Consider the following 23501-nt stretch of genomic DNA (forward strand, 5'->3'; position numbering starts at 1 on the left):
GTCGTTGGTTATAAATGTGTGTACCTTACATTTATATCAATACCTAATATATTTAGGTTAGATTTTATGAGTTCATAGCTATACGTCTGTAAAATAGTGTTACAGTTTAAAAACTGGAAGAAAGCCTAGAGATAGTCTTTTCCTAATATTTAGGTAAATCCTAGCAAAAGTTTACATAACAAAGTTATATTGCTTAGTTTAATAGCAAAGCTCTGGGATTAGAACTTGGATCTCTAAATTTTAATCCAGCCTTTTCTAACAACCACAGCTATTATACATCCATTCCAAGGTACACTGGCGCTTAACAAGTGAGCATTTCTTAGACCCTGATGATGATGCTAGCTCTCTTTGCAAAGCACAATGATGCTTGAACTATCGCGTCTGCAGTGTCAGCGTTCCTGGCTAAAACTCACTTGACTGGAGATTTACGTATTTCCACTCACTCTTTTTATTGCCCTTAATTAAGAAGAAAAGATCATACTGTAGCAGCAGTGAACCTTGCACATCAAACTTTGACATCTTTAACCCACCTTTCTGTCTCACTTTTACCCTTCAGGTGTGGCAGGTCCCCTTCCTGTCATCCTGTCAGGCACACTTTGCTGCCTGTCCATCTGTTTCCCAGGCAGAGAAACTGGGTGGTCAATAAACAGGGTCTTCATTCAGTTCGAGTATATTTCAGCCTGGTGTTCCTGTAACATTTTCTGCTGTTATTTAATAGTATTTTTATAACTAACACGTTTGAATAGTTTTCTATTTGACAGAATCTCTGTGATAGAAGCAGGGTGTGTAGGGAAATTGAGGCACAAGGGTAAATCGATTTTAGGCATCATGTGCATCACATGGTCAGAGTCCAAAATTTTGAGTCTAATCCAGTGTTCTTTATAGCATGTCCTGAAATAACTGACCCATCTTACTAATTTTCACAGCTTGTATATAATGGCTTTTGACAACAAAGTGGATGGTGGGATACATTCCTTCTGATAATGATAATTTGGAGGGAGATTCCATGCAGCTGTTACGTTGTGGTGTTCCGTAGTTTTTAAGGGATCTTTGTTTCTGTGGGTGCTCATATTAGGTGATCAGTAGTTGTTGAGGTAGTTGATTTCCTGTTGGCTTTGGATTGCTCAGAACTTCTTCTCGTTCCTCTGAGGCTTTTTGATATACATGATAAGCTAAAGTGTTGGGGGAGGGTTGATATTTTTAAGGGACAGTTAAGGATAAAAGTGAGCAGAGAGGTGGTTCCTTTCTGATTTCTTTCTGGATCGTTATGCAGCATTTGTTTTCTGTTTTCTGTGACTGCTGGTTACTTTCTAGGATTTCTTTCTCATTTTTTTGTTCTTAATGTGGTATTCCCAAAACTCCTTAACAGAGTACAGAAGAAAGCTTAGTGTGCTTATCTCAAAAGATGGATAGTATTGTTAATATGTTTGTATTCCCTTTCTGAATTATTTAGAAAGACTGGAATGGGACTCAAAATCAAGATGTGGTGTAACAGAATTCAATATCGTTTATAGAAAGGGCTTGGTTTAGTCAGTTGTTTAAGTGAAGGGACAGATCCTACTGTTTTAGAGTGATGTGGCACTGTTCACTTAACATAGTACTTCCCGTGCGCCAAGCAGAATAGCAGATTTAGAGACATTGGAGAGTGATGGTTGAAGGGACTAAGGCTGTAAAGCCAGGAGAAGAAGAGACTACGAAGAGTCTTGTAACTTAGGGGTTCATGTGGAAGAAGAGATTAGTTTATTTTGTGTATGGAAATAAGTACACAAGAATTGGATGCCCATCTGTCAGGAATATTGTGGAAAGAATATGAGAAGTTCAAGAAAATACTACCACTGTGGTTTCTTCCAAATCAAAATATCTATAAAATAAGCTTCCTTTTCTAAGCTACCGGGCTTTACCTGTCTTCATTTTTCATTCAATTTTTTAATCTAAGGTTGTGCTTTCAGAGTACAAAATGTTAGAATCACCTAAAAGTGCAGCTAACCACCTAAAAATTTTAACCAGAATGTTAAAATGCAGATTCCTAGATTGCACTTCAAAACCACTAAGTCAGAATTTCTGGAAGCCAGAGAGACACCATCACTTTTCCTCTTTTTATTTATTTATTTATTCATTCATTCATTTACTTACTTACTTTTAATAAACTCCTTTGGGGACTTAACCTGTTAGAAAATTAAAATTAAAATTGACTGCATTCCAATACCAGGATAATGAAGCTCCAAAATACAGCTTCAAGTCTATCTTTTCTAAAAATATGTTTAAACTGTTTTTCCAAGATAGATCATGCATATAGAAAAATGCATAGAATTATATGTGTACAGTTCTATGGATTTTCACAACAAATACATTTGTGTAACTATCATCTGGGTCAAGAAATGGGATATTACTGGCACTCCAGAAGCCTCTCTATCCTGTCACTACTAGCCCCTATCCCGAACTAACCGTGAATTTGTTTTGCCTGTTTTGAACTTTATATGTATATGGTGTGTTCATAGAAATTAAGAGCTAAAATTTATAGGGTTTGCAGGGGTTCTTAATCCTTTCTGTGCCGTAGCTTCCTTCAGTAGCCTGGTAAAGTCTGTGGACTTCTCAAGAATGTTTTAATTGCATAAAATACATAGGATTGTGAAGGAAACTATTGAAATATATTTTTCAATTTATTAAAAATACTTATTTTTGAGCAATATGTGTTTTTTTGTGACTAACAGCTGAAGTGTGATTTTAAAACATGTCATTTCTATAGTGACAAAGTCATGGTATTGCTAATACTGTGGCCTGCTGCTACATCCATAATTGAAAGAAATGCTGAATTTCAGCTAGAGATTAGTAAAAGTAACATGTAAATTTCTACCACATCCGAGTTTATAAAATCCCATGGACCCTTGGGAGTTGAGTAGTCTGTGGGCCCCAAATTTGTAACCTCTGGTAATGCAATCTCTTTTTACCAATAAAGAAACTGGGGGGCTCAGACAGCAGGTTTACTCGTGGAAAGTTGTACAGTTAACAAAGAAGTGAACCCTTGCTCTAGAACCCTTATATCCCAATTCCCTGTCCATTGCTTTTCCCATTCTGACATGGGTATAGCAACAACAGTTTATATGCCAGACCCTCTGCCAAGCTCCCTAAATCTTATTAATCTTCATAGTAAAATAACGAAGATGTTATGCACACTTACTATGTCTCAATTTATTACAGATTTATAAATGAATTGAGATTTAGCGAAGATAAATGTCTTCTCTAAGATCACACAGCTAGTCAAGTAGGTAAAAAAAAAAGCTAATTCTGTATAAATTGGGATGAACATCCACAATGAAAAAAAAATCTTACTCCTCTAAGTAATGAGCCTAAGTGGTATAAATCACACAAGAAAATCAGTTTCATTAACTTTATAGTAATGAGAAAAGTACTTATCAGACTTTTTAATAGTAGCCATTAAGGTATGATGTTTTCTCTATAGAGGCTTAGAGAAGGAAAAGTTGGAACGAGTTTGAAAGACCTGCACGTTTAAAGACCTGGGTTCTAGTCCTCATTTGTATTTACTCATCCAGCCAGCCACCCCTCTTGTTCAGCCATCTGTTATCCAGATTGCTAGTCTCAGTTTACCTCGTAATATTCCCAGTAATTAAAATTTTTTGCCCTATGCCCTGCTCTTATTCTGTGTCATGCTTTAGAAATAAATTATCCTGGGTAGTTAGATAATCTGAATGATAGCACATTGACTATTTTAGATTTTGGCACCCATAACCCCCATGTTGTTCAAGGGTCAACTACATTTTGAAATATAAAACAAATGGTTGTCTCTAACAAGTAATAGAATTAAAGGAGCATTAAAAAACAGTAAGTTTTCTTAGTGCTCTATTTGGAAGCTTAAAAATGTCCTTTTTTTGGGGTTTCCCTGGTGGCGCAGTGGTTGAGAGTCCGCCTGCTGATGCAGGGGACACGGGTTCGTGCCCCTGTCCGGGAAGATGCCACATGCCGTGGGGCGGCTGGGCCCGTGAGCCATGGCTGCTGAGCCTGCGCGTCTGAAGCCTGTGCTCCACAACAGGAGAGGCCACAACAGTGAGGCCCGCGTACCGCAAAAAAAAAAAAAAAAAAAAAAAGTCCTTTTTTTTTCTCATTTTTATGTGATCAAAGGAAAATACATTTAATGTTTCCTAAAATTTTTTATGTTTTGGTCTAGGAGCAAAGTAAATATTTTCTGTATTTTCACAGAGTTTCATTTAAGGCAGAGGAAGTTAGTAAAAACACAAGGCAGTTTTTTATATATTTAGAATTAGCTGTTATAGAACATCAAGTGATGTTCCTTCAAAGAAGTCATTTTTAACTCTTGATTATTCTTAATATGTTTATCGTGGAAAATATGAAAACTGTGTATCATTTCCACAAAGAATAAGATAAAAATCCAAAATCATCCCATCACATGAATAGAGATCAATTTATGTATCTGTGTTTATTCTGGGGCTCTACTTTGTTTTGTAGAAAAAGTATCATGTTGTATGTATCATTCTGTAACTTCTAATGTTTTCTTGCATTAATCTCAGTCTCAGTCAGGGAAGTGAAGAGACTATTGCAAACCCTGAGTGGAAACAAGTGCATGTGTCATTTGGAAGAATCATAGTCTGTCTTTATAACTTAAATGACACAGTTTAACAAACATGTAGCTTTTGGAATCTGCAGAAGGTATTAATTAGCAAGGAAGCATTGCGCATAAATTAACATGGTTGAGAAACATTGATCTCCGTATGAATTTAATTGGCTCTATAGCATTTCATAATTTACTTGACTTAGGTTGTTTATGCATTAAGTTGTTCATACATCTTTGCATCATTGTTTTTCATTAGGTTATACTTTGAAGTGGAATTGTTCAGTACCTTTTTAAGGCTTTCAATAAGTATGGACAAATTATCCTCCAGAAAAGCTGTGTAAATTTATACTTCTCTCAGTAGTGTATGACTTTGTCCATATTCTCATCATTAAAACAGTGGTCATTATCGTGTTTTTTTATTCTTCATCAGTTTAAAGGCAAAACATTATTCCTTAATTTTTAATACTAATGATGATGAGTAGTTACACATATATTTATTTACTGATCATTTTTTAGGTAAATGACCTTTTCATCTTTCAGAGGAGGGTGTTAATATTTTTCCTACTTATTTTTAAGGACCTTTTACACATGAAAGGTAGTAACTTGTTGTCTTAAGATGCACTTTTCCCCCAGTATACTTTTTTTAACCTTTAAATATTCTTCCTAGTCGGACAGACGTCCACCTTTCTCTGCTCTTTGCTTTCATTTTTATACTTAGAAGCTCTTTTTCACTTCAGAATTATATAGAAATTTGCCATTGTACTTTCTTTTGGCTGCTTTTATTTACTTTTAATTATTCCCTCTGGAATTTATTTTTGTGTAAGAAATGAAGTTCTAATTCTCTTTCCAAATGTTTGTGTGGCTCAAACATCATTGGATTTTACTGCTGTTTTATATTCTGTTTTGGCTTGTCTGAACCTCAGACGCATACTTGAGGTCATGACACTACCATTATAGATCATGGCGAGGCCCTTTCTTTAAGTAAACAAACACGTGCACGCATGTGTGTAGTGACACGTACGTTAACTTATTTGCATAATGTGCTCCCATTCTCCCATGCACCTCTCCCTTCATAGATAACCATTTGAATGTGTTCTTATAATTTGTATTTTGTTTTTGTGTGCTGTTTGTTATTTAATTGTGGCAAAATATCCATGTGTACAATACAATTTTGCCAACCACATATACATTGTTATGCAACAGAACCCCCAGTTCTGCATAACTGAAACTCTGTACCCACCGAACAGCAACTTCCTTCTTCCTCCCTCCAGTCCCTGGCAGTCACCATTCTTTCTGTTTCTATGAGGTTGACTACTTTAGATACCCCGTATAAGTGGAATTATGCAGTACTTGTCATTTTTGAGTGGCTTATTTCACTTGGCATAATGTCCTTAAGGTTCATCCATGTTGTAGCCTATGACAGGAGTTCCTTTTTTTTTTTAAGGATGAATAATATTCCATTAAATGTATATTATACACACACACACCACATTTTCTTTATTCATTTATCAGTTGATGGACATTTAGGTTGTTTCCACTTCTTAGCTATTGTGAATAATCTCATTTGAGATTCTGTTTTCAATTATTTTGGATATATACCAGATTGCTGGATCATATGGTAGTTGTTTTTTTTTTTTTTTCCCCATCTGTGCCTTGTGGCATGCAGGATCTTAGTTCCCTGACAGGGGATCGAACCTGTGCCCCCTGTAGTGGAAACGTGGAGTCTTAACCACTGGAACGCTAGGGAAGTACTTTTTTTTTTTTTAATAAATTTATTTATTTTTGGCTGCGCTGGGTCTTTGTTGCTGTGTGTGGGCTTTCTCTACTTGCGGTGAGCGGGGGCTACTCTTTGTTGCATTGTGCAGGCGTCTCATTGTGGTGGCTTCTCTTGTTGCGGAGCACGGGCTCTGGGCACACGGGCTTCAGTAGTTGTGGTGCACGGGCTTAGTTGCTCCGTGGCAGGTGGGATCTTCCCGGACCAGGGCTCGAACCTGTGTCCCCTGCATTGGCAGGCGGATTCTTAACCACTGCGTCACCAGAGAAACACTATTTTTTTATTTTTTTGAGGAATGCCCATACAGTTTTCAAAGTGGCTGCACAGTTTCTATGCTGTATTTTTTTAAAAGCTGTATTGAAATATACACAGAAAAGTGCACAAAACACTAGTGGATTATCACACACAGAACTTCCCATCCTTCCTTTAACCTTTCTCATTCCCCTTCCCAGTCATTCCTTTCTCTTTCCTCCCCTTGTAAACCTGTCTTCTAACACTTAGTTTGGCTTGTAGTTATAGAACTTTTTATAAATGGAATCTACAGTAAGTATTTTATGTCTGGCCTTTTTGCTCAGTTTATGTTTGTGTAATAATTTGCTCACTTTCGTTGCTATATAATGTTCTTTTGTAAAACTGTACAATTTGTCCATTCTGTTACAAATAGATGCAGACATTGTGGTTGTTTCAGTTCATGGCTTAATAATGCTGCTGCGAACACTCTTGCGCAGATTTTTTGGTGCACATTGCCATGCATGAAATTATCATGTCATGGGGGGGTAGGCATTTAGTTTTAGTAGACAACACAGTAAAAAGTGGTTCTGCCAATTTTATTCTCATGAACAATATATGAAAATTCTGGCTGTTCCACATCTTTGCCAATGCTTTGTATTGTCAGTAATTTTAAAATTTAAATATTGGGAGGTTATGAGGGTATCTTATGGTGGTTTTAATTTGTACCTTTCTTGATTAACGCCAAGGTTCAGCATCTTTTTATGTGTTTATTGGCCATTGGATATCATCTTTTGTGAAGTGCCTACTGAAATCTCTTGCACTTGTTTTCTGCTGGGTTGTTTGTCATTTTTCTTATTGATTTGTAGGCTTTTTGCACTTTTTGAATATATGAACCCTTTGTCAGTTGTATTTGTTGGAAGTATCTTCCATTCTGTGACTTACCTTTTCATTTTTTCTGAATGGTATCTTTTGACAAACAGAGGTTATTAATATTAATATAATTCAGTTTATCAATGTTTTCTCTAGACTTAACTGCTTTTTCTGTCCTGTATAAGAAATACTTCTCTACCCCAAGGTCCAGGAAGATCTACATTTCTGTTATCTTTTAGATCTGTGCTCTCTAGTATGGTAGTTAGTAGATCCCTGTGGCTATTTAAATTTTAATTAATTAAAATGAAGTAAAATTTAAAGTTCACTTCCTTAGTCACAGTAGCTACATTTCAGGTGCTCAGTAACCACGTGCGGCTGGTGGCTACCATATTGGACAGCACAGATACAGGCTATTTGCGGAAAGCTCTCTTGGACAGTGTTGTACTAGACATATTCACATTTATATTTCTGATTCACCTGGAATCAGTTTACATGAGTGGCTTGTGGTGTAGTAGGGGTCAGGGTTTGTTTTATTATATATGAATAGCCAATTAACCAAACACTATTTAGTGAGAAGACCATCCTGGCTCAGCAGTGCCACTTTTGTCCAAATTCAGGCCTGTTTCTGGGCCATCTGTTCTATTCCATTGGTATATTTGTCAGTTCTCATGTGAGCACCACACTGTCTTCATTGTGGCTTTAAAACTTGATCATGATATAGTATCCTTTATGTATTTGTGGCTTCTGTTTCTGTCCATGTTGAAGTATGTGATTTTGTTTTTGTGGACTGTGTTTTTTTAATGTATGTGAAGAATACTCTGTCTTGCACCTCATTCTGTGTCCTACTTTATCACTAAGAGCTGTGTTTCCGAGAACCTTCTGTCTTGCTGTGTGTGCATCTAACCCATTCTTCGTAATTTCTGCACCATACTCCATTTGCCAGGTTAATTCCAGCTTCCCTTTACCATACTAGTGCCACCTTTTATTCATACTTTTTGCTTTTATTTTTGTTCATTTAGAAAATTTTTATTGAATGCCTGTTATATGCCAGATACTATTACAGGTGTTGGGATGAAGCGTTTCTAAATTCATTAAGAAGATTTCACATAGATAGATTGTGGGGTTAAGAAAATAGACTCTGGAAAGCTGTGCAAGAAAAACCCAAATATTGAAGCATTCTAGAATGTATCATGATTCTCTCTGATTGTAGGAGAGTTTTTAAAACAAAAATAAAATAGCCTTCTTTGACTTTGATGCATTCTTGTTCGAGTGGCACAGTGTTGGAGGACATGGGATTATGTTCCTTTTTTTTGTTTGCTCAGTGTACTTAGTTCATGCAGAGAACAGTGCTGTCGTAACCATTATAATGTAAACATCCCTCCCCACGTTTTAGGGAAAATCCCACTGTCTGCTAGGGTCCGGCTCTGCAGTTCGTTAAGTCAGTCATTGTTTTATGGCATCTGTTTTATGACATCTTTCATTTGTTACTGCTGCTGTCATCTCTCCTGTTATTTTTTGTTCTTATCCATTGTCTTTAAAAATTCACTGTAATTTTAGCATAGTTTCAGGAGAGAGTGCACATGCGTCATGTATCTTTAACTTGTCAGCTGTAACTTTCTCCTTGTGTGGTGTGTGTGTGTATATATATATACGTGTATATATATATATATATTTTTTTTTTTTTTTTTTCCTGTCGGAAAGAAACAGTGCTTCTTGCAATCCATTGAGACGGCCAAACACCTCCAATGATTTTGTTTCTGAATCATGTAATAGATCATGTTTAGACCCATTTGGTTATTCCTGAGTCTTAAGGATGATGTTATTTTCCTGTTGTAGAAAATATTTTTATATGGTTGTGCTTTTCTTTTCCTTATCATCAAATACAGACCCTGATAAACCTAGTTTCTGCATATACCTTGGCCTTGCTTACCTTGGCTCTTTGTTTTGCTTACCTGAATTATATGGACCTTAGTTTCTACTTTTGACTAAAGTTTCACACACACAAGTTACAAGAAATTAGAGATTCTGTGTTATTAAATTTCTCTGTACCTCTGGGACCTAGTGTACGTAGTACTGTAGTCTCTAGCTTAAGTTAAAAACACTGCATTATATTGTAGCTTTTTTTGGAGAGTAACATGACAAACGTTTAGAGACTGAGTAACTTTCAATGGAAGACTTACAGAATTTCTTCTGGTGAGATATTAGCATGTACATATTAAATGGGTTAGGTTATCAGATTTGGTGTAAGAGTATGGTAATGAGACCAAGGTTCTGAGTTTGATTTTTACCCTTTCCATATCCCCAGTGTGGATTATGTTCTGTGGTATGCTCTGCATTCTCAGTATTGGCAAACCCACTCAGTAATAATTGATACTACTGTCAGAGGACCCACATACAACTGTAACCATGAATGATCGATCCAGATGATCAAGCTACTGGAAAAAAACAACCCAAAACATACACTTCCAAGATGATGATTCAATAAAGTTTTCTTTTTATAAGGAGAAATAATAATAGTGACTAACAGGTCATTCTTATTATCAAGTAATCTTAAACGTTTCATTTGCTAATTCACTTTTACTTAAAACAGTTCATTATAAATAATATCTTTTAAACTATTTTTCCATTGGTTTTTTGAACTAGACATTTAATGTTTTTGGTGGAAAGGTTTTTGATTATGTGATGATGGATTAAAAGGTAAAATTCTGAACATGGTTATAATTCTCATTTTTGCTAAGGTAGTGTTAACTGAAGAAGGTCACAGGTAGTCTCTTTATCCAATAGCTTAAATTATATTCACTCACACTGATACTAAGTGAAATAAATCGTTGGTGCGTGCTAGGCTCATAATATAAGAAAGATAATTCAAGGAGGGTACGCAGTTGTTGATGGGGTGAGGCCTGCTGGGTATTGCTGAATGTGGGCTCAGTGGGTAATAGAGCCCTGTAACTCTGGTCTTGGGTGTGGGGGGGTCGGGGTCAGATGTGCTGTTGCATTTATGAGAGCTCTTCTCTTAAAGAGTTTTTCAGCAGTGAATTGACCTAAAGGCAGGCATGAGAAAGGGAAAGGAAGAGGACAATACATCATGTTAAGTAACAGATAGAGAATTGATCCTTAAAACAGTGGGCAGAGAAAGAAGGTGTGCCTCAGCCAGCTGTTCCTGATGAGCTTTTCTTATTTAATCTTTACTTTTTGTCATGTATGCTCAGTAGTCCTCTGTACTATGTCATATACAAAGGTAAAGTAAGCAGCAAAATGATCTGTATTTTAATAACACTTTTCCTCATGAATTGGGCCTAATTATTAGGCTTTATTTAGCTTTTCCTTTTTTTTCTTTTAAGCATTTGTATTTATTCCTTGAAAGCCTTTAAATATAAAAAACAATATAATGTGTATAAGATTCAGGGTCTGTTGGAATTGATATATATGTTTGATTAATTTGAAATATTTCTCAACTGGTCCAAATATTTTTGTTTCCATTTTAGAACAAAATCCAGTCTCATAGCAGAGGAGAATATAATGTTTACAGCACCTTTCAGAGCCATGAACCAGAGTTTGACTACTTGAAAAGTTTAGAAATAGAAGAAAAGATCAACAAAATTAGGTGGTTACCCCAGAAAAATGCTGCTCAGTTTTTATTGTCTACCAATGGTAAGTGTAAATTTTTTCTTTTCATATGCCCAGTATGTACACATAAGCCTGTAGGATGCTTTTCCCTTTTCAAAGAGGAGTAGTTGTTAAGAGATCTCCGCAAATAGACATTTGGAAATATTTTTTCCCTATATAGAATGTAAACTCTTCTTTTTTGTCTTCCCTTTTTTATTGTCTTTTAGTTTTTAAATTCTATGAAAGAGATCCTCAGGCGTCCACTTCTTTTAGTCCACACAGTTTGTAGTGAGAAGAATGAGCTTTACCATTCGGTTTGGGTCAGATCCTGTTTCTGCCACTTCTTGGCTTAGTCGCCTTGGGCAGGTTACTAACACTGAATCAAGTTTCTCTCATCTGCAAACTGGAGATGGTAATATCTGTGTTACAGTACGGCTGTGAGGAGCAGATGCGGTGACTCCTAGTGTCCATAGTGAGTGCTCAGTAAATATTAATTGCGTTTCCTCTTCCTTTTTAAGTGTGCCTAACTCTCCAAAGAGTATTTCAAACTGTAAATACAAAACACTCTGTCAAAGGACGGCCCCCATTCCAGGATACTCTCTAGGAGAACGCTCTTCTTACTTGATCCCCATCCAAGAAGGACACAAACCGGAGTTGACTCATTGCCTTCTTCCCAGCGAGCCTTATGGCTGTAAGAAGATGCTTCTTATACTGTTTTGTTTGTTCAGGAAACGTTATTAAGTGAGGGTTAGAATTATATAATGACTCTACCAGGATTTAAAGTCCTTTATGACAGGTTAAGAAGTGGGTCATTTCTTTTGTTCTTCTAAATTTTTTTCATATGAGTTGTTGTGACCTGGTTTATCCCTGTGGATAAAGAGAAGCATTAGAGTGATTGAGGGTTACGTCCAGGTGTTCTGGGTAGCTATAATCTGTAAAAATTTAGATTAAAAGTTTTTTGAGGCTGGCACAAGGATTGGGGAAAACCTCTCATTTTCTCATCCCCTCGGTGTTAATAAAATCAGATTTTAGCACCTAGACCTCACCATTCTTTAGCACTTGCAGAATGTAAACTCAAGTGACTTCGGGGGTGACCCAGTAGACAGCATTAAGTGCTGCCCTCATCCACCTTAGTCCTTATCACCCATTGTATCCAATTATTGGAAATGCATTCCCCAGAATGATGCCACTAGCTGACAACATAAATGTTCGCTTCCTCTTAGATGCCAATTTTTCTGATTGTCAAAGCTCTCCCTAACAAGTCCATTGAAATCTGTACCATCTACCCCCTCTCTTTTCACATAAATTGCATTCCCCTCTCTTCTTACTAAAAGAAAAATAAATAGAAATAATGATTTAAAGCTTGTAACTTAGAGCATCCTAGATGGAGGTTATATGTTTACTCATGTCGCATGTTGGCTTCTAATCTTGGTTCAGTTTTAATTTACATAGGTAACTAAGTTATTTCAAATAGCACTTCAGATACTGCTCTTTGACACAAATAATATGTAATTATACCATTTATGTAGTTTCTTCTTTGGAAGTAAATGTTCCAGGAAGTGTGTTTGCTCTTAGTAATTTTGGCGGTTCACTTTTTTAAAAAAATTAACTGATTAATTAATTTTTGGCCGCGTAGGGTCTTCGTTGCTGTATGTGGGCTTTCTCTAGTTGCGGCAAGCAGGGGCTACTCTTCGTTGCAGTGTGCGGGCTTCTCATTACGGTGGCTTCTCTTGTTGCAGAGCACGGGCTGTAGACACGCGGACTCAGTAGTTGTGGCTCACAGGCTCAGTAGTTGTGGCGCACGGGTTTAGTTGCTCCGTGGCATGTGGGATCTTCCCAGACCAGGGCACGAACCCGTGTCCCCTGCATCAGCAGGCGGACTCTCAACCACTGCGCCACCAGGGAAGCCCTAGAGGGGAATTTTTAAAGTACAAGCTGAAGCAGAATAATGAAGCCCCATATACCCAACACCCAGCTTCAGTAGTTCTCAGTTCATCACCAGCTGTTTCTCAGGTACTTCTCCTCCCCCTCCTTCTCAGTATTATTTGGAAGCAAATCCCACTTCAGTTCACTTATGGATTAAATCTTAAATCTCTTTCAGTTCTTATTTATATCCACACGTGTCTTCCATGCAGGTTTCCATGTGCTTCTCTGTGATTTGAGATAAGGCATCATTTAACCAGGCGAGCCTTTCTAGACACTAAACCCTACAAAAGCTCAGTGGAAGGAGAAACCATTGGAAATTGCAGTGGTTGGGTCGGGTTATGTGAATCTATGTAATATTTTTCTGTGGACAGAATCAACAGTGTTTCCCAAATAGGATTCCTGTGTAAATTTGAAAAATCATTGATTAATAATACAAATTATTTTAAAGGACACTACACAATGCATTGTAGGTTTTTGTCTTTTTGTTGTTAATGAATACTAAGTAAAATACAAATTTGGGGGTGGGGGCTGTATTTTATGTGCTAAAAGTAGAGTCCATTGTGGAAGGCTAGAACAAGTATGGACATTTTACAAACTGCTGTGTCTGGGTATGGTGAGATAGGAAAAAGGATGAGAGGAGTAGGACTTAAAAATCTGTATCTGAAAAGCTTTATTCTTTTTTTTTTTTTTTTTTTTTTTGCGGTACGCGGGCCTCTCACTGTTGTGGCCTCTCCCATTGCGGAGCACAGGCTCCGGACGCGCAGGCCCAGCGGCCATGGCTCACGGACCCAGCCGCTCCGCGGCATGTGGGATCTTCCCGGACCGGGGCACGAACCCACGTCCCCTGCATCGGCAGGCGGACTCTCAACCACTGCGCCACCAGGGAAGCCCTGAAAAGCTTTATTCTTTGAAAAGAGAGAAAGCAAATATGGAAAAATGTCAACTTCTGTTAAATCTGAGCAGTATCTTTCTGTTATTTCGTATAGTTTTCTCTGTGAGATATAGCATAATAGTACCTTTTCCCCCCACAGGTAATGGGTCTTATACTCACAAAAAGATTAGAAACCACTGGGGAGAGCAGTGGAAAATAGGACCAAACGTTCCAGCTTTGAATAACCCAAATTAATCTTACTTTCATCTTTGTATTGGCTTTCCATGATCATCACAAACTGTTCAGTGTTTCCCAGATTGTTTTCTTTTTTTTTTTTTTTTTGGTATGCGGGCCTCTCCCGTTGTGGAGCACAGGCTCCGCACGCGCAGGCTCAGTGGCCATGGCGCACGTGCCCAGCTACTCCATGGCATGTGGGATCTTCCCAGACAGGGGCACGAACTCGTGTCCCCTGCCTCGGCAGGCGGACTCTCAACCACTGCACCACCAGGGAAGCCCTCCCAGATTGTTTTTACTTAAATAACTTAATAGTCACCTTCTTATAACTTATTCACAATGTTTCTTCAAGTGGTCTCTTTCTCTTTCTCTTTAGCGTTCTTTTGCCTTTCTCTGAATTCTCTTCAGTTTCTCTACATTGCAAAAACATCCAGCTCTAATCTGTTGACCCGGGTCCTTGAATATATGAATAATACAAAGTTCACTCGTAAACAGGTTGTGTTTTAACAGCTTATTATTAAGAAGCTTTTTGGATTTTATGTAAAAGCTGCACACCCACAGAGGAGAGTTGGTGGCATGGTTCTCCCTGGTCTGACCCTCTGGTGAGGGGGGTGCTGGGGTTGTGGACTTCTTTAGTTATCAGTGTTCACAGTGCAGGGAAACACTGCAGAGCAGTGGTTCTTAACTTTTTGGAAGCAACAGTTCTCTTTGAGGAATCTAATAATCCCCTTCACAGAAAATGAGTATATTCACATAATCTTGCACGCAGTTTTATGGAGTTTGATTATTCTCATGTACCTCTAACTGTGGACCAAAAACTCCAGATAAAAAGGTCACTACTGTAGAGCATAAGAATTTTGATTTCTTTTAAATTCCGGACCTGCCTTGTTCCCAGGCACTGCACTAAAATTGTGTAGTACTTCTGGATCCTTTGTTTATGCCATTAAAGGTTGTAAAAAGTCTCTTAAGTTACAAATTTTATCACTTTAAAATTTTTGTTTTGAAGTTTAATTTGCTTTAAAAATCTGTTTACCCAAGTTATCTTCTTTCATTTTTCTTTTTTTTTTTTTTTAGAATTTTCTTCTTATAACACTACTAGGAACTACAAACACTAATTATGTCTTATTTCAAATGTTTGATAAGTATATCGTGATTTATTTGGATCTTTAGTAAGGATGAAGAATTTGAACAGGCCATAAGATAATCATGGGGACGTGTATGTGCCCGGGGGTGTGTGTGTGTCATCCTTATCATATTTAGGTGATAATTTCTCCCAAAATGTAGAATTCAGGCCTTGGCTCATTTGTATTACAGATTTGGGGACAGGTTAAATATTCTAAAATATATCATTCTTTACCTAAATTATATAAATATATATAAACTAAATAGCACACAGAAAACACATATAACTTAACTGCAATATAACTGAAAAACAAGATCACAGAGGGTTCAGATGAAATACTAGGTTACAAGTTAGTAAACTTAGCAGTTTTTCTCCGTGTACACTTCATCTCTGCCAAGGGCACCCACAGGGGCAGCATAGCATGCTCTTCTGCACCAGGCAGAGCGGGGTGGCCAGGCTGGAGGAGTCCCTGCTACCTCTCTATGACAGAGTTCTACGGTACCTTTATGCACTGCTTTTTCAAATTGTGTTATACCCATTTGCTTATGAAGGGCCATTAAGAATGTGACACCTTTATAAGTGTAGTTTCAGGATTGTAACACAAAGTATAATATTAAATAAACGTGCTTGAGTCCATAGTGATATAAATGGTTGATTGAATAAATAAATAAGTGGGGAGAAGGAACGCTTGTTACAAAGGAGAATTACAAATAATATGTGGACAGATATTCCTCCGTGCAGGGACTGTAACTTAATTGTCCTTTTAAGTGTAGACTGGACTTAGTGACTCACTTCCAAAGAATAGAGTATGGCAATGGGGAAGTAGTGAAACCTGGCAGTTACTGCCTTAACCAAGTGATCAAATCTAACATCACCAGTGGAAAAGTCACGTTGGTGCTATGTATACACTCGCTTCGCCTCTGGGCTCCTAAAAACCCATGATCCCAGTCTGATCATGAGGAAAGAGCAGACATACCCAGTTCAGGGACATTCTACACAATACCTCGCCACTGCTTCTCAGAACTGTCAGGGTGAAGAAAACTAAGGAAAGTCTGAGAAATTGGTAAAGTCAGAGAGACTAAGGAAGCTTGACAGCTAATACAGTGTTATTTGGATCCTGGAACAGAAAAGAGGCATTAGTGGAAAACCTGGTGAAATCAGAGTCAAGTCTGGAGTTTAGTTAATCGTAATGTAGAATGTTAATTTCTTAGTTTTAACAAATGTACTGAGGTTGCATAAGATGCTGACATTAGAAAAAACTGGGTGAAGGGTATATGGAAACACTCTGCAACTTCTCTGTAACTCTAAACTTACTTCAGAATTAAAGCTTATTGGGCTTCCCTGGTGGCACAGTGGTTAAGAGTCCACCTGCCGATGCAGGGGACACAGGTTCGTGCCCTGGTCTGGGAAGATCCCACATGCCGCGGAGCGGCTGGGCCCGTGAGCCATGGCCACTGAGCCTGCATTGGCAGGCAGACTCTCAACCACTGCGCCACCAGGGAGGCCCCTGTCTTTCTCTTTATGACTTACTTCACTCTGTATGACAGACTCTAGGTCCATCCACTTCATTACAAATAGCTCAATTTCGTTTGTTTATGGCTGAGTAATATTCCATTGTATATATGTGCCACATCTTCTTTATCCATTCATCCGATGATGGACACTTAGGTTATTTCCATCTCCTGGCAAAATTAAATATTAAGCATTATATATGTATATGTTTGTATATATGTATAGACATATATGTGTTTATATGTACATAAATATACAATTTTTTCCCTTTAGGTTTAATTATTTTTGAAGGATAAGGACCTGGCTGTGACTTGATTTTAATATCAAATGGAATTTTACAAGTGCCAGTAACATAAATATGCGATTTCTGTACTGTTTTTCTGTGTATGGATGTTTTTATTCATCTGGTAGTAGGAAATTTGTTTTCTATTAAGTCAGATCACGGATTTTATTCTTGGGATACGAAATGGTGTGTTTAAATATATCTTAAAGTGTTCTTCTTCTATCAGTTTTAATCTTTTTTTTGAGGACTTTCTTTATTTTCTCCCCAGATAAAACAATAAAATTATGGAAAATCAGTGAAAGGGACAAAAGACCAGAAGGGTATAACTTGAAAGAGGAAGATGGAAGGTATAGAGATCCTACTACAGTCACTACACTACGTGTAAGTACATTAAAAAAAAAAAAAAGGTTCTAATTCTGATGAATTACATTTTGTATTCCTGTTATATATTATAGATAGTCAGCAGAACATCAGTAGGAATAATTACAGTCTGCTCTTTCCCAAGATTCGGTAACCAGATAGAACATTAATAACTCAAATATTAAACAGACCCTGATCTACAGAGAGGTTTCACTGTGGTCAGGGGCTGAACCAGGACTCAGCACAAGCCTGTGTTTTATACTGTGCCACCATACTCTCTTTTGCTCTCATGGTTTGATTGTCAGCTGTTAGAAGGTTAAGTTTCAAGGTTAACTTTCTTTGGAGATCAAAAAAAGTAGAAATGGACTAAATCTTTTAGTTGCAATTAAAAAAATACCAAGAATTAGATGCTTTGGGCTAATTTCCTTTTTAGCCACTTTAAATTATAAACATTTATTAGCTTTGCAAGTCTTTCAAGCAAAAGATTGAAACTGGGAAAAACTGCAAATTCTCATAGTACTGCTCTCTGTAAAAGAAGGTAAATTTTCCAGATTTTTCATTTTTCTTCCCATTTTAACACTTTAAATAAGCAGTCAAACATCAGTTGCTTTATAAAACTAAATCTGTGTAATATTATACTGTTTTATGTTCCCTCAAAAACTGGAGTAATGAAGTATTCTGGACCTTCAGTGCTTTTGTAAACAATAAACATTTTGTAATCAACGGTTTTTCATGTGTCTTGTTGACAGGTGCCGGTCTTTAGGCCCATGGATCTAATGGTTGAGGCCAGTCCACGACGAATATTTGCCAATGCTCATACATATCACATCAACTCAATTTCTATTAATAGTGATTACGAAACGTATTTATCTGCAGATGATTTGCGGATTAATCTTTGGCACCTGGAAATTACAGACAGGAGTTTTAGTATCCATTTGGTTTCTTTTTTTTGGTGTTTGGTAAAGAACGCATGTTGTGCCCATACTGGATTTATTTTCATCTCTCCTTAGTGTGTTTTGATTCTTTTTACAGTAGCTTCTTATTTTATACCATTTTTTCTTTGTGTTTAAGTGATTAAACACTGGCTGAAGTTATTTGATAAAAAGCATAACGTATCAATTTAAAAATTAGATTCTTAGAATTTTAAGGAATTCATCTGTTTGTACCTATGAAAATAGAAAATTTTTTAAATAGCTGTTTCTTGTAACAGAAACAAATATGTGGAGTATATTCTTTTTTTTTTTTTTTTTGCAGTACGTGGGCCTCTCACTGTTGTGGCCTCTCCCGTTGCGGAGCACAGGCTCCGGACGCGCAGGCTCAGCGGCCATGGCTCATGGGCCCAGCCGCTCCGCGGCATGTGGGATCTTCCCGGACTGGGGCACAAACCCGTGTCCCCTGCATCGGCAGGCAGACTCTCAACCACTGCACCACCAGGGAAGCCCTGGAGTATTATTCTTAAAAAATGTTTTTAATTATAAAAATAAGATTGGAAAAAGAAATTCATACAAGTCATGATGCATGGCAGTATAAATACTTTCCCAAACCTCATTTTCATTGTTTATGTTATCCTCCTGAAATTTTTCTGTGCATATACAAGTGTGTGATATATCAGATATATACACACACATATACTATATACATATAAATATAGAAACGTATATATGTTTGTTTTTAATTTCTTGATAAATGTTAGTTATTATAACTGGTATTAATGTATGTCTTTCCAAATAGGTATCATTTGAAAAATTAACACACTACTATTATTCATACTCTACCAATACAGGCATACCTGTAGTGGTGGCTGCTGAAGGGTGGAGGAGCTGTGGCAACTTCTTTGAAATAAGACAACAGCGAAGTTGTTGTCTGAAGTTTGCCACGTCAGTTTTGACTCTTCCTTTCATGAATGATTTCTCTGTAGTCTGCAGTGCTGTTTGACAGCATTTCACCCACAGTAGAACTTCCCTTCAGAACTGGAGTCAGTACCCTCAAACCTTGCTGCTGCTTTATCAACTAAGTTTATGTAATGTTCTAAGCCCTTGGTTGTCCTTTCAACAATTGACTAAATTCACCATCTTGTGGGCACAGTTCATGGCACCCCAAAACAATTACAATAGTGACATCAAAGATCACAGATCACCATAACAAATGTAATAATAATGTAAAAGTTTGAAATATTGTGATAATAACCAAAATGTGACAGACACAAAGTGAGCAAATGCAGTTGGAAAAATGGCGCTGATAGACTTGCTAGATGCAGGGTTGCTACAAAACTTCAATTTATAAAAAAATGCAGTATCTGTGAAGCTCAGTAAAAGCGAAGCACAATGAAATGAGGTATGTTTATAGTGTATAAAAGAGCCTGTTTTCCTATACCTTTAGCAGTCTAGTTAGTGAAAACTTCTCGTTTTGATTCGCTTCTTTCATCCTGAGTAGATTTATTTATCAACCATTTATATTTCTTTTGTTCTTTTCCATATTTTTTCGTTGGATTTGCCTATATTCTTATTGGAATTTCTTTGTTTTTAAAGCACCTTTTCGACATCAAGTAAATCAGCTCCATTGTTTGTGTGTGAACAGTTTCCCTTTTTTGCCGCCGTACAGATTTTTCCTTTTGTTTTGTTTGGAGTATACACTAAGTTCTTAATATTTAGGAAGATGGTGTGTCAGTCTTTTTCTTATGGCTTCTTTTTCTTATGGCTTATCATACTCAGAAAAAAAAGACCTCTACATGCTAAGGTGATTTAAAATTCGCCCGTGTTTTCGTCTCAGACTTTTTTTCAAGCATTAAGAGTTTTGATCCCTCTGGGATTTATACCCATGTAAGTAGTAATATGCAGTTTAGAATTAATAGTTGTGCTTAAGTCTATGAATGAATTTTAGATTTGAAAAACATAAAATTATGCTTGACCTTTTTTCTAAGTGGAAATTCCTTAATAAAATGCTGTCCAGATATTGTGGATATCAAGCCTGCCAATATGGAGGAGCTGACAGAGGTGATTACAGCAGCAGAATTCCATCCAAACAGTTGTAACACATTTGTATACAGCAGCAGTAAAGGAACTATTCGGTTATGTGACATGAGGGCATCCGCCCTCTGTGATAGGCATTCTAAACGTAAGTTTATTGCATCTTGTTTTCAAATGATAACATTTTCTGTTTGTCTTCAGACATGGTAACTACATTTACATAGGTTTACAAGTCTTAAACCTCCTGTTCCCTTTGGTAAGCTGTCTGACTCAACATGAGGGATTATAGGTTATTCTACTGGAATAGCATAGAAGGCTGTCTTGGGGGCATGTCTGTTGAGTCCCAGTGGATGTATTTTTAATGGAATGCTATTCCTTGGGAACTTGAGTTGGGTTCTCCAGTCGTGTATTCAAGTAGAGCAGTTCCTTTCTTCCCTGCCTCCCTTCTCTCTTTTGTTCCCTCCCTTCCTTTCTTCCTTTATGTTTTGAGCTTCCTAGGAAGATTTCTTCTGAGATGAGGTTTCTTTGGCTTAAACAAGTTTGAAAAGTACCAGGTTAAAAAAATTAAAGGATTGCATTATTCTTATCTTCAAGTTGTTGAAGATTTTAAAAACTCATGAAGATTGGTACATGCTGCTTATCAAAATAATTTTACCAGGCCACTAAAAAAATAAAATGCGGGTATGAGTTGGAATGGTGAGGATGGTGTGTTTCTCATGGTGACAGTACAGGCAAAGTCAGTGAGGTATATGCAGGACCTCAGATTGGTGCACTGAAGTCAGACATCTTGAGTGGGTCTGGTTCTGCTGAATTAGCCAAATGACTCTGGAAGGTGCTGTGCTACATACGTCCTTTTGCATCTTCAACTTCAGTACTAAGTCACTCTCATTCTCTTAAGAAACTCTCAGGGAGGGTATGTTCTTACAGCCAGAGAGATGTTTTTCGGTTCTTTATTTACTCTGCCATTTTTAGCTCACTCTTAGGAAGTTGATGAATGGTGTTTTGAGTAAATGCTTTGTCCAAGCCAGAATATTTACAAATTGCCCTCAGCCCTCCTATTTTGCTTGTTTTTAGTGTTTGAAGAACCTGAAGATCCGAGTAACAGGTCTTTTTTTTCTGAAATCATCTCTTCAATTTCTGATGTAAAATTCAGCCATAGTGGTCGATATATGATGACTAGAGACTATTTGTCAGTCAAAATTTGGGACTTAAATATGGAAAACAGGCCTGTGGAAACATACCAGGTATTTGCAATTTTTTCTTTCAGTGAGTATATAACCTGTTTACTTACTTTTAAGTGTTCATAGAGAAGGATTTTGTACTATGTGTTAATCCCAGTACAGTGCAGTGCGTGTTCACCATTAGGCTTTTTCCTTCAGAGATCCATGAGTACACTGCCTTTGCTTATGTTAAATTTATATATATTTTTATAGGTTGTGTTTGTGTATTCAGTTTTAAAGTGTAAAGCTACCAATTTGGTCCGGTAATAACTTTTTTCCCCTGTTATCTACATTTAAAGTGAGGATGGAATTACGGTCTCTATCAAGGTCTGGGGGAAGAGGATTGGGGAGAATGGTCAGTCCTAGTCGAGGTGTCCTGGATGGAGTCTGGATCGTGCTAGTTGAACTAGAGCTTAGCTTTGGTGTGCCCAGTCAAGCGAACTGGCATTCTCCTTTTGGCTAATAACTGTTGTCTTAACCTAAAGGAGAAGGACTTGTGAGAACCCAGCAGACAGCTTTAGGAGCTGCCTTTCTGTTGTAGGATGTCAGTTTGGATTCTCTTCTTGTCAGCCAAGCCACTACCGTGGATCCCTTTCTTCTGGAGAAGAGAATGAAGATGTGCACAGCTGGGAACAGGGTTGGGGGGCCAGTAGAAACCTGTGTTATGCCCTAAGCTGCAGTGTAGAAAACATTTAACACTGCTTTAGGAACACAGAATTTATAAATGGTACCTTCTTTACATTGTATGTTCTCAGTAAAATTAGAAGGATGTTTCTCAAACTTTTTAATCCTCTTTGACAAACATGAACCACTTAAGAGTCTCCTTAATGGTATTTGAAATTTCAAAATAAATGCTACATTGAAACAAGAAAGGGATACAATACTGCTTTGTTTTTAAATTACATTTGTGTAACTGCCGAGATTCTGATCTATCTCCTAGTGATCCGCACCACCATCACTGTCACCACCACCACCCCATTCCCACTGAGAATAATTGGTCTGAACCTTAACTTCATTCTCTTACATTGTTTGGTGAGAAACCCTGTATGTGCACTCTAAAACTTGGCTGAATTATCATGATTTACCTGTTTTACCTGATTTGCAATTTTCTACCTATGCTGTACTAGATTAGTGATTGGGAGTAGAGTCACATCATGCTCAAATGTAGCATATGCAGATTCAGCTATTATTGAATATGTGTAATTGAAATGGACAGTTAAAATGACTTTAGGTTGTTTCATAGAGAATTCTAAGCATTGAGAAGGTACCTACTCTTTAAAAAATTTATTTATTTATTTATTTATTTATGGCTGCATTGGGTCTTCGTTGCTGCACGTGGGTTTTCTCTAGTTGGCGGCGAGAGGGGGCTACTCTTTGTTGCGATGCGTGGGCTTCTCATTGCGGTGGCTTCTCTTGTTGCGGAGCATGGGCTCTAGGCGTGCGGGCTTCAGTAGTTGTGGCACGTGGGCTCAGTAGTTGTGGCTTGTGGGCTCTAGAGTGCAGGCTCAGTAGTTGTGGCTCATGGGCTTAGTTGCTCCGCGGCATGTGGGATCTTCCTGGACCAGGGCTTGAACCCGTGTCCCCTGCATTGGCAGGCGGACTCTTAACCACTGTGCCATCAGGGAAGTCCCAATGTACCTACTCTTTTCTATCATTACTTCTTTTTAAGGTTCCCTTTAAGTAAAAAAGAATAGTGAGACAGAAACTTGTTCTTTTTCCTTATGATCACAACAAATACTTTGGAACTGTCCTTTGTAATTTAGTAATATTAATATAGAATTGTATCATTTCTCAGAATACTTTTTATGTAACTAATTTATTTTCTAGTTGATCCCTTTGTGAAATACTAGTGAGTAAACATAGAATTATACTTCAAAAAACAGAGCTACATTTTCATTATCTTTGGATATTGTATAAGTAATAACAAGTATATCAAA

At 37.4% G+C, this 23501-nt stretch overlaps 1 protein-coding gene across 3 annotated transcripts in view; it reads left to right on the forward strand.

Annotated features, from left to right (window-relative positions):
• Window positions 1-23501, forward strand: part of PPP2R2A (protein phosphatase 2 regulatory subunit Balpha) — an 83830-nt gene that overhangs the window by 56121 nt on the left and 4208 nt on the right. For all 3 annotated transcript variants that reach the window (XM_082655796.1, XM_082655797.1, XM_082655798.1), the window contains 5 exons: window positions 10949-11114; window positions 17287-17399; window positions 18128-18305; window positions 20328-20492; window positions 21419-21588. In XM_082655796.1, the coding sequence (XP_082511922.1) occupies window positions 10949-11114; window positions 17287-17399; window positions 18128-18305; window positions 20328-20492; window positions 21419-21588 (792 nt within the window). The remainder of the gene's footprint in view (window positions 1-10948; window positions 11115-17286; window positions 17400-18127; window positions 18306-20327; window positions 20493-21418; window positions 21589-23501) is intronic.

The sequence above is a fragment of the Grampus griseus genome, assembly GCF_964374135.1.
Source record: "Grampus griseus genome assembly, chromosome: 6".
NCBI lineage: Eukaryota > Metazoa > Chordata > Mammalia > Artiodactyla > Delphinidae > Grampus > Grampus griseus.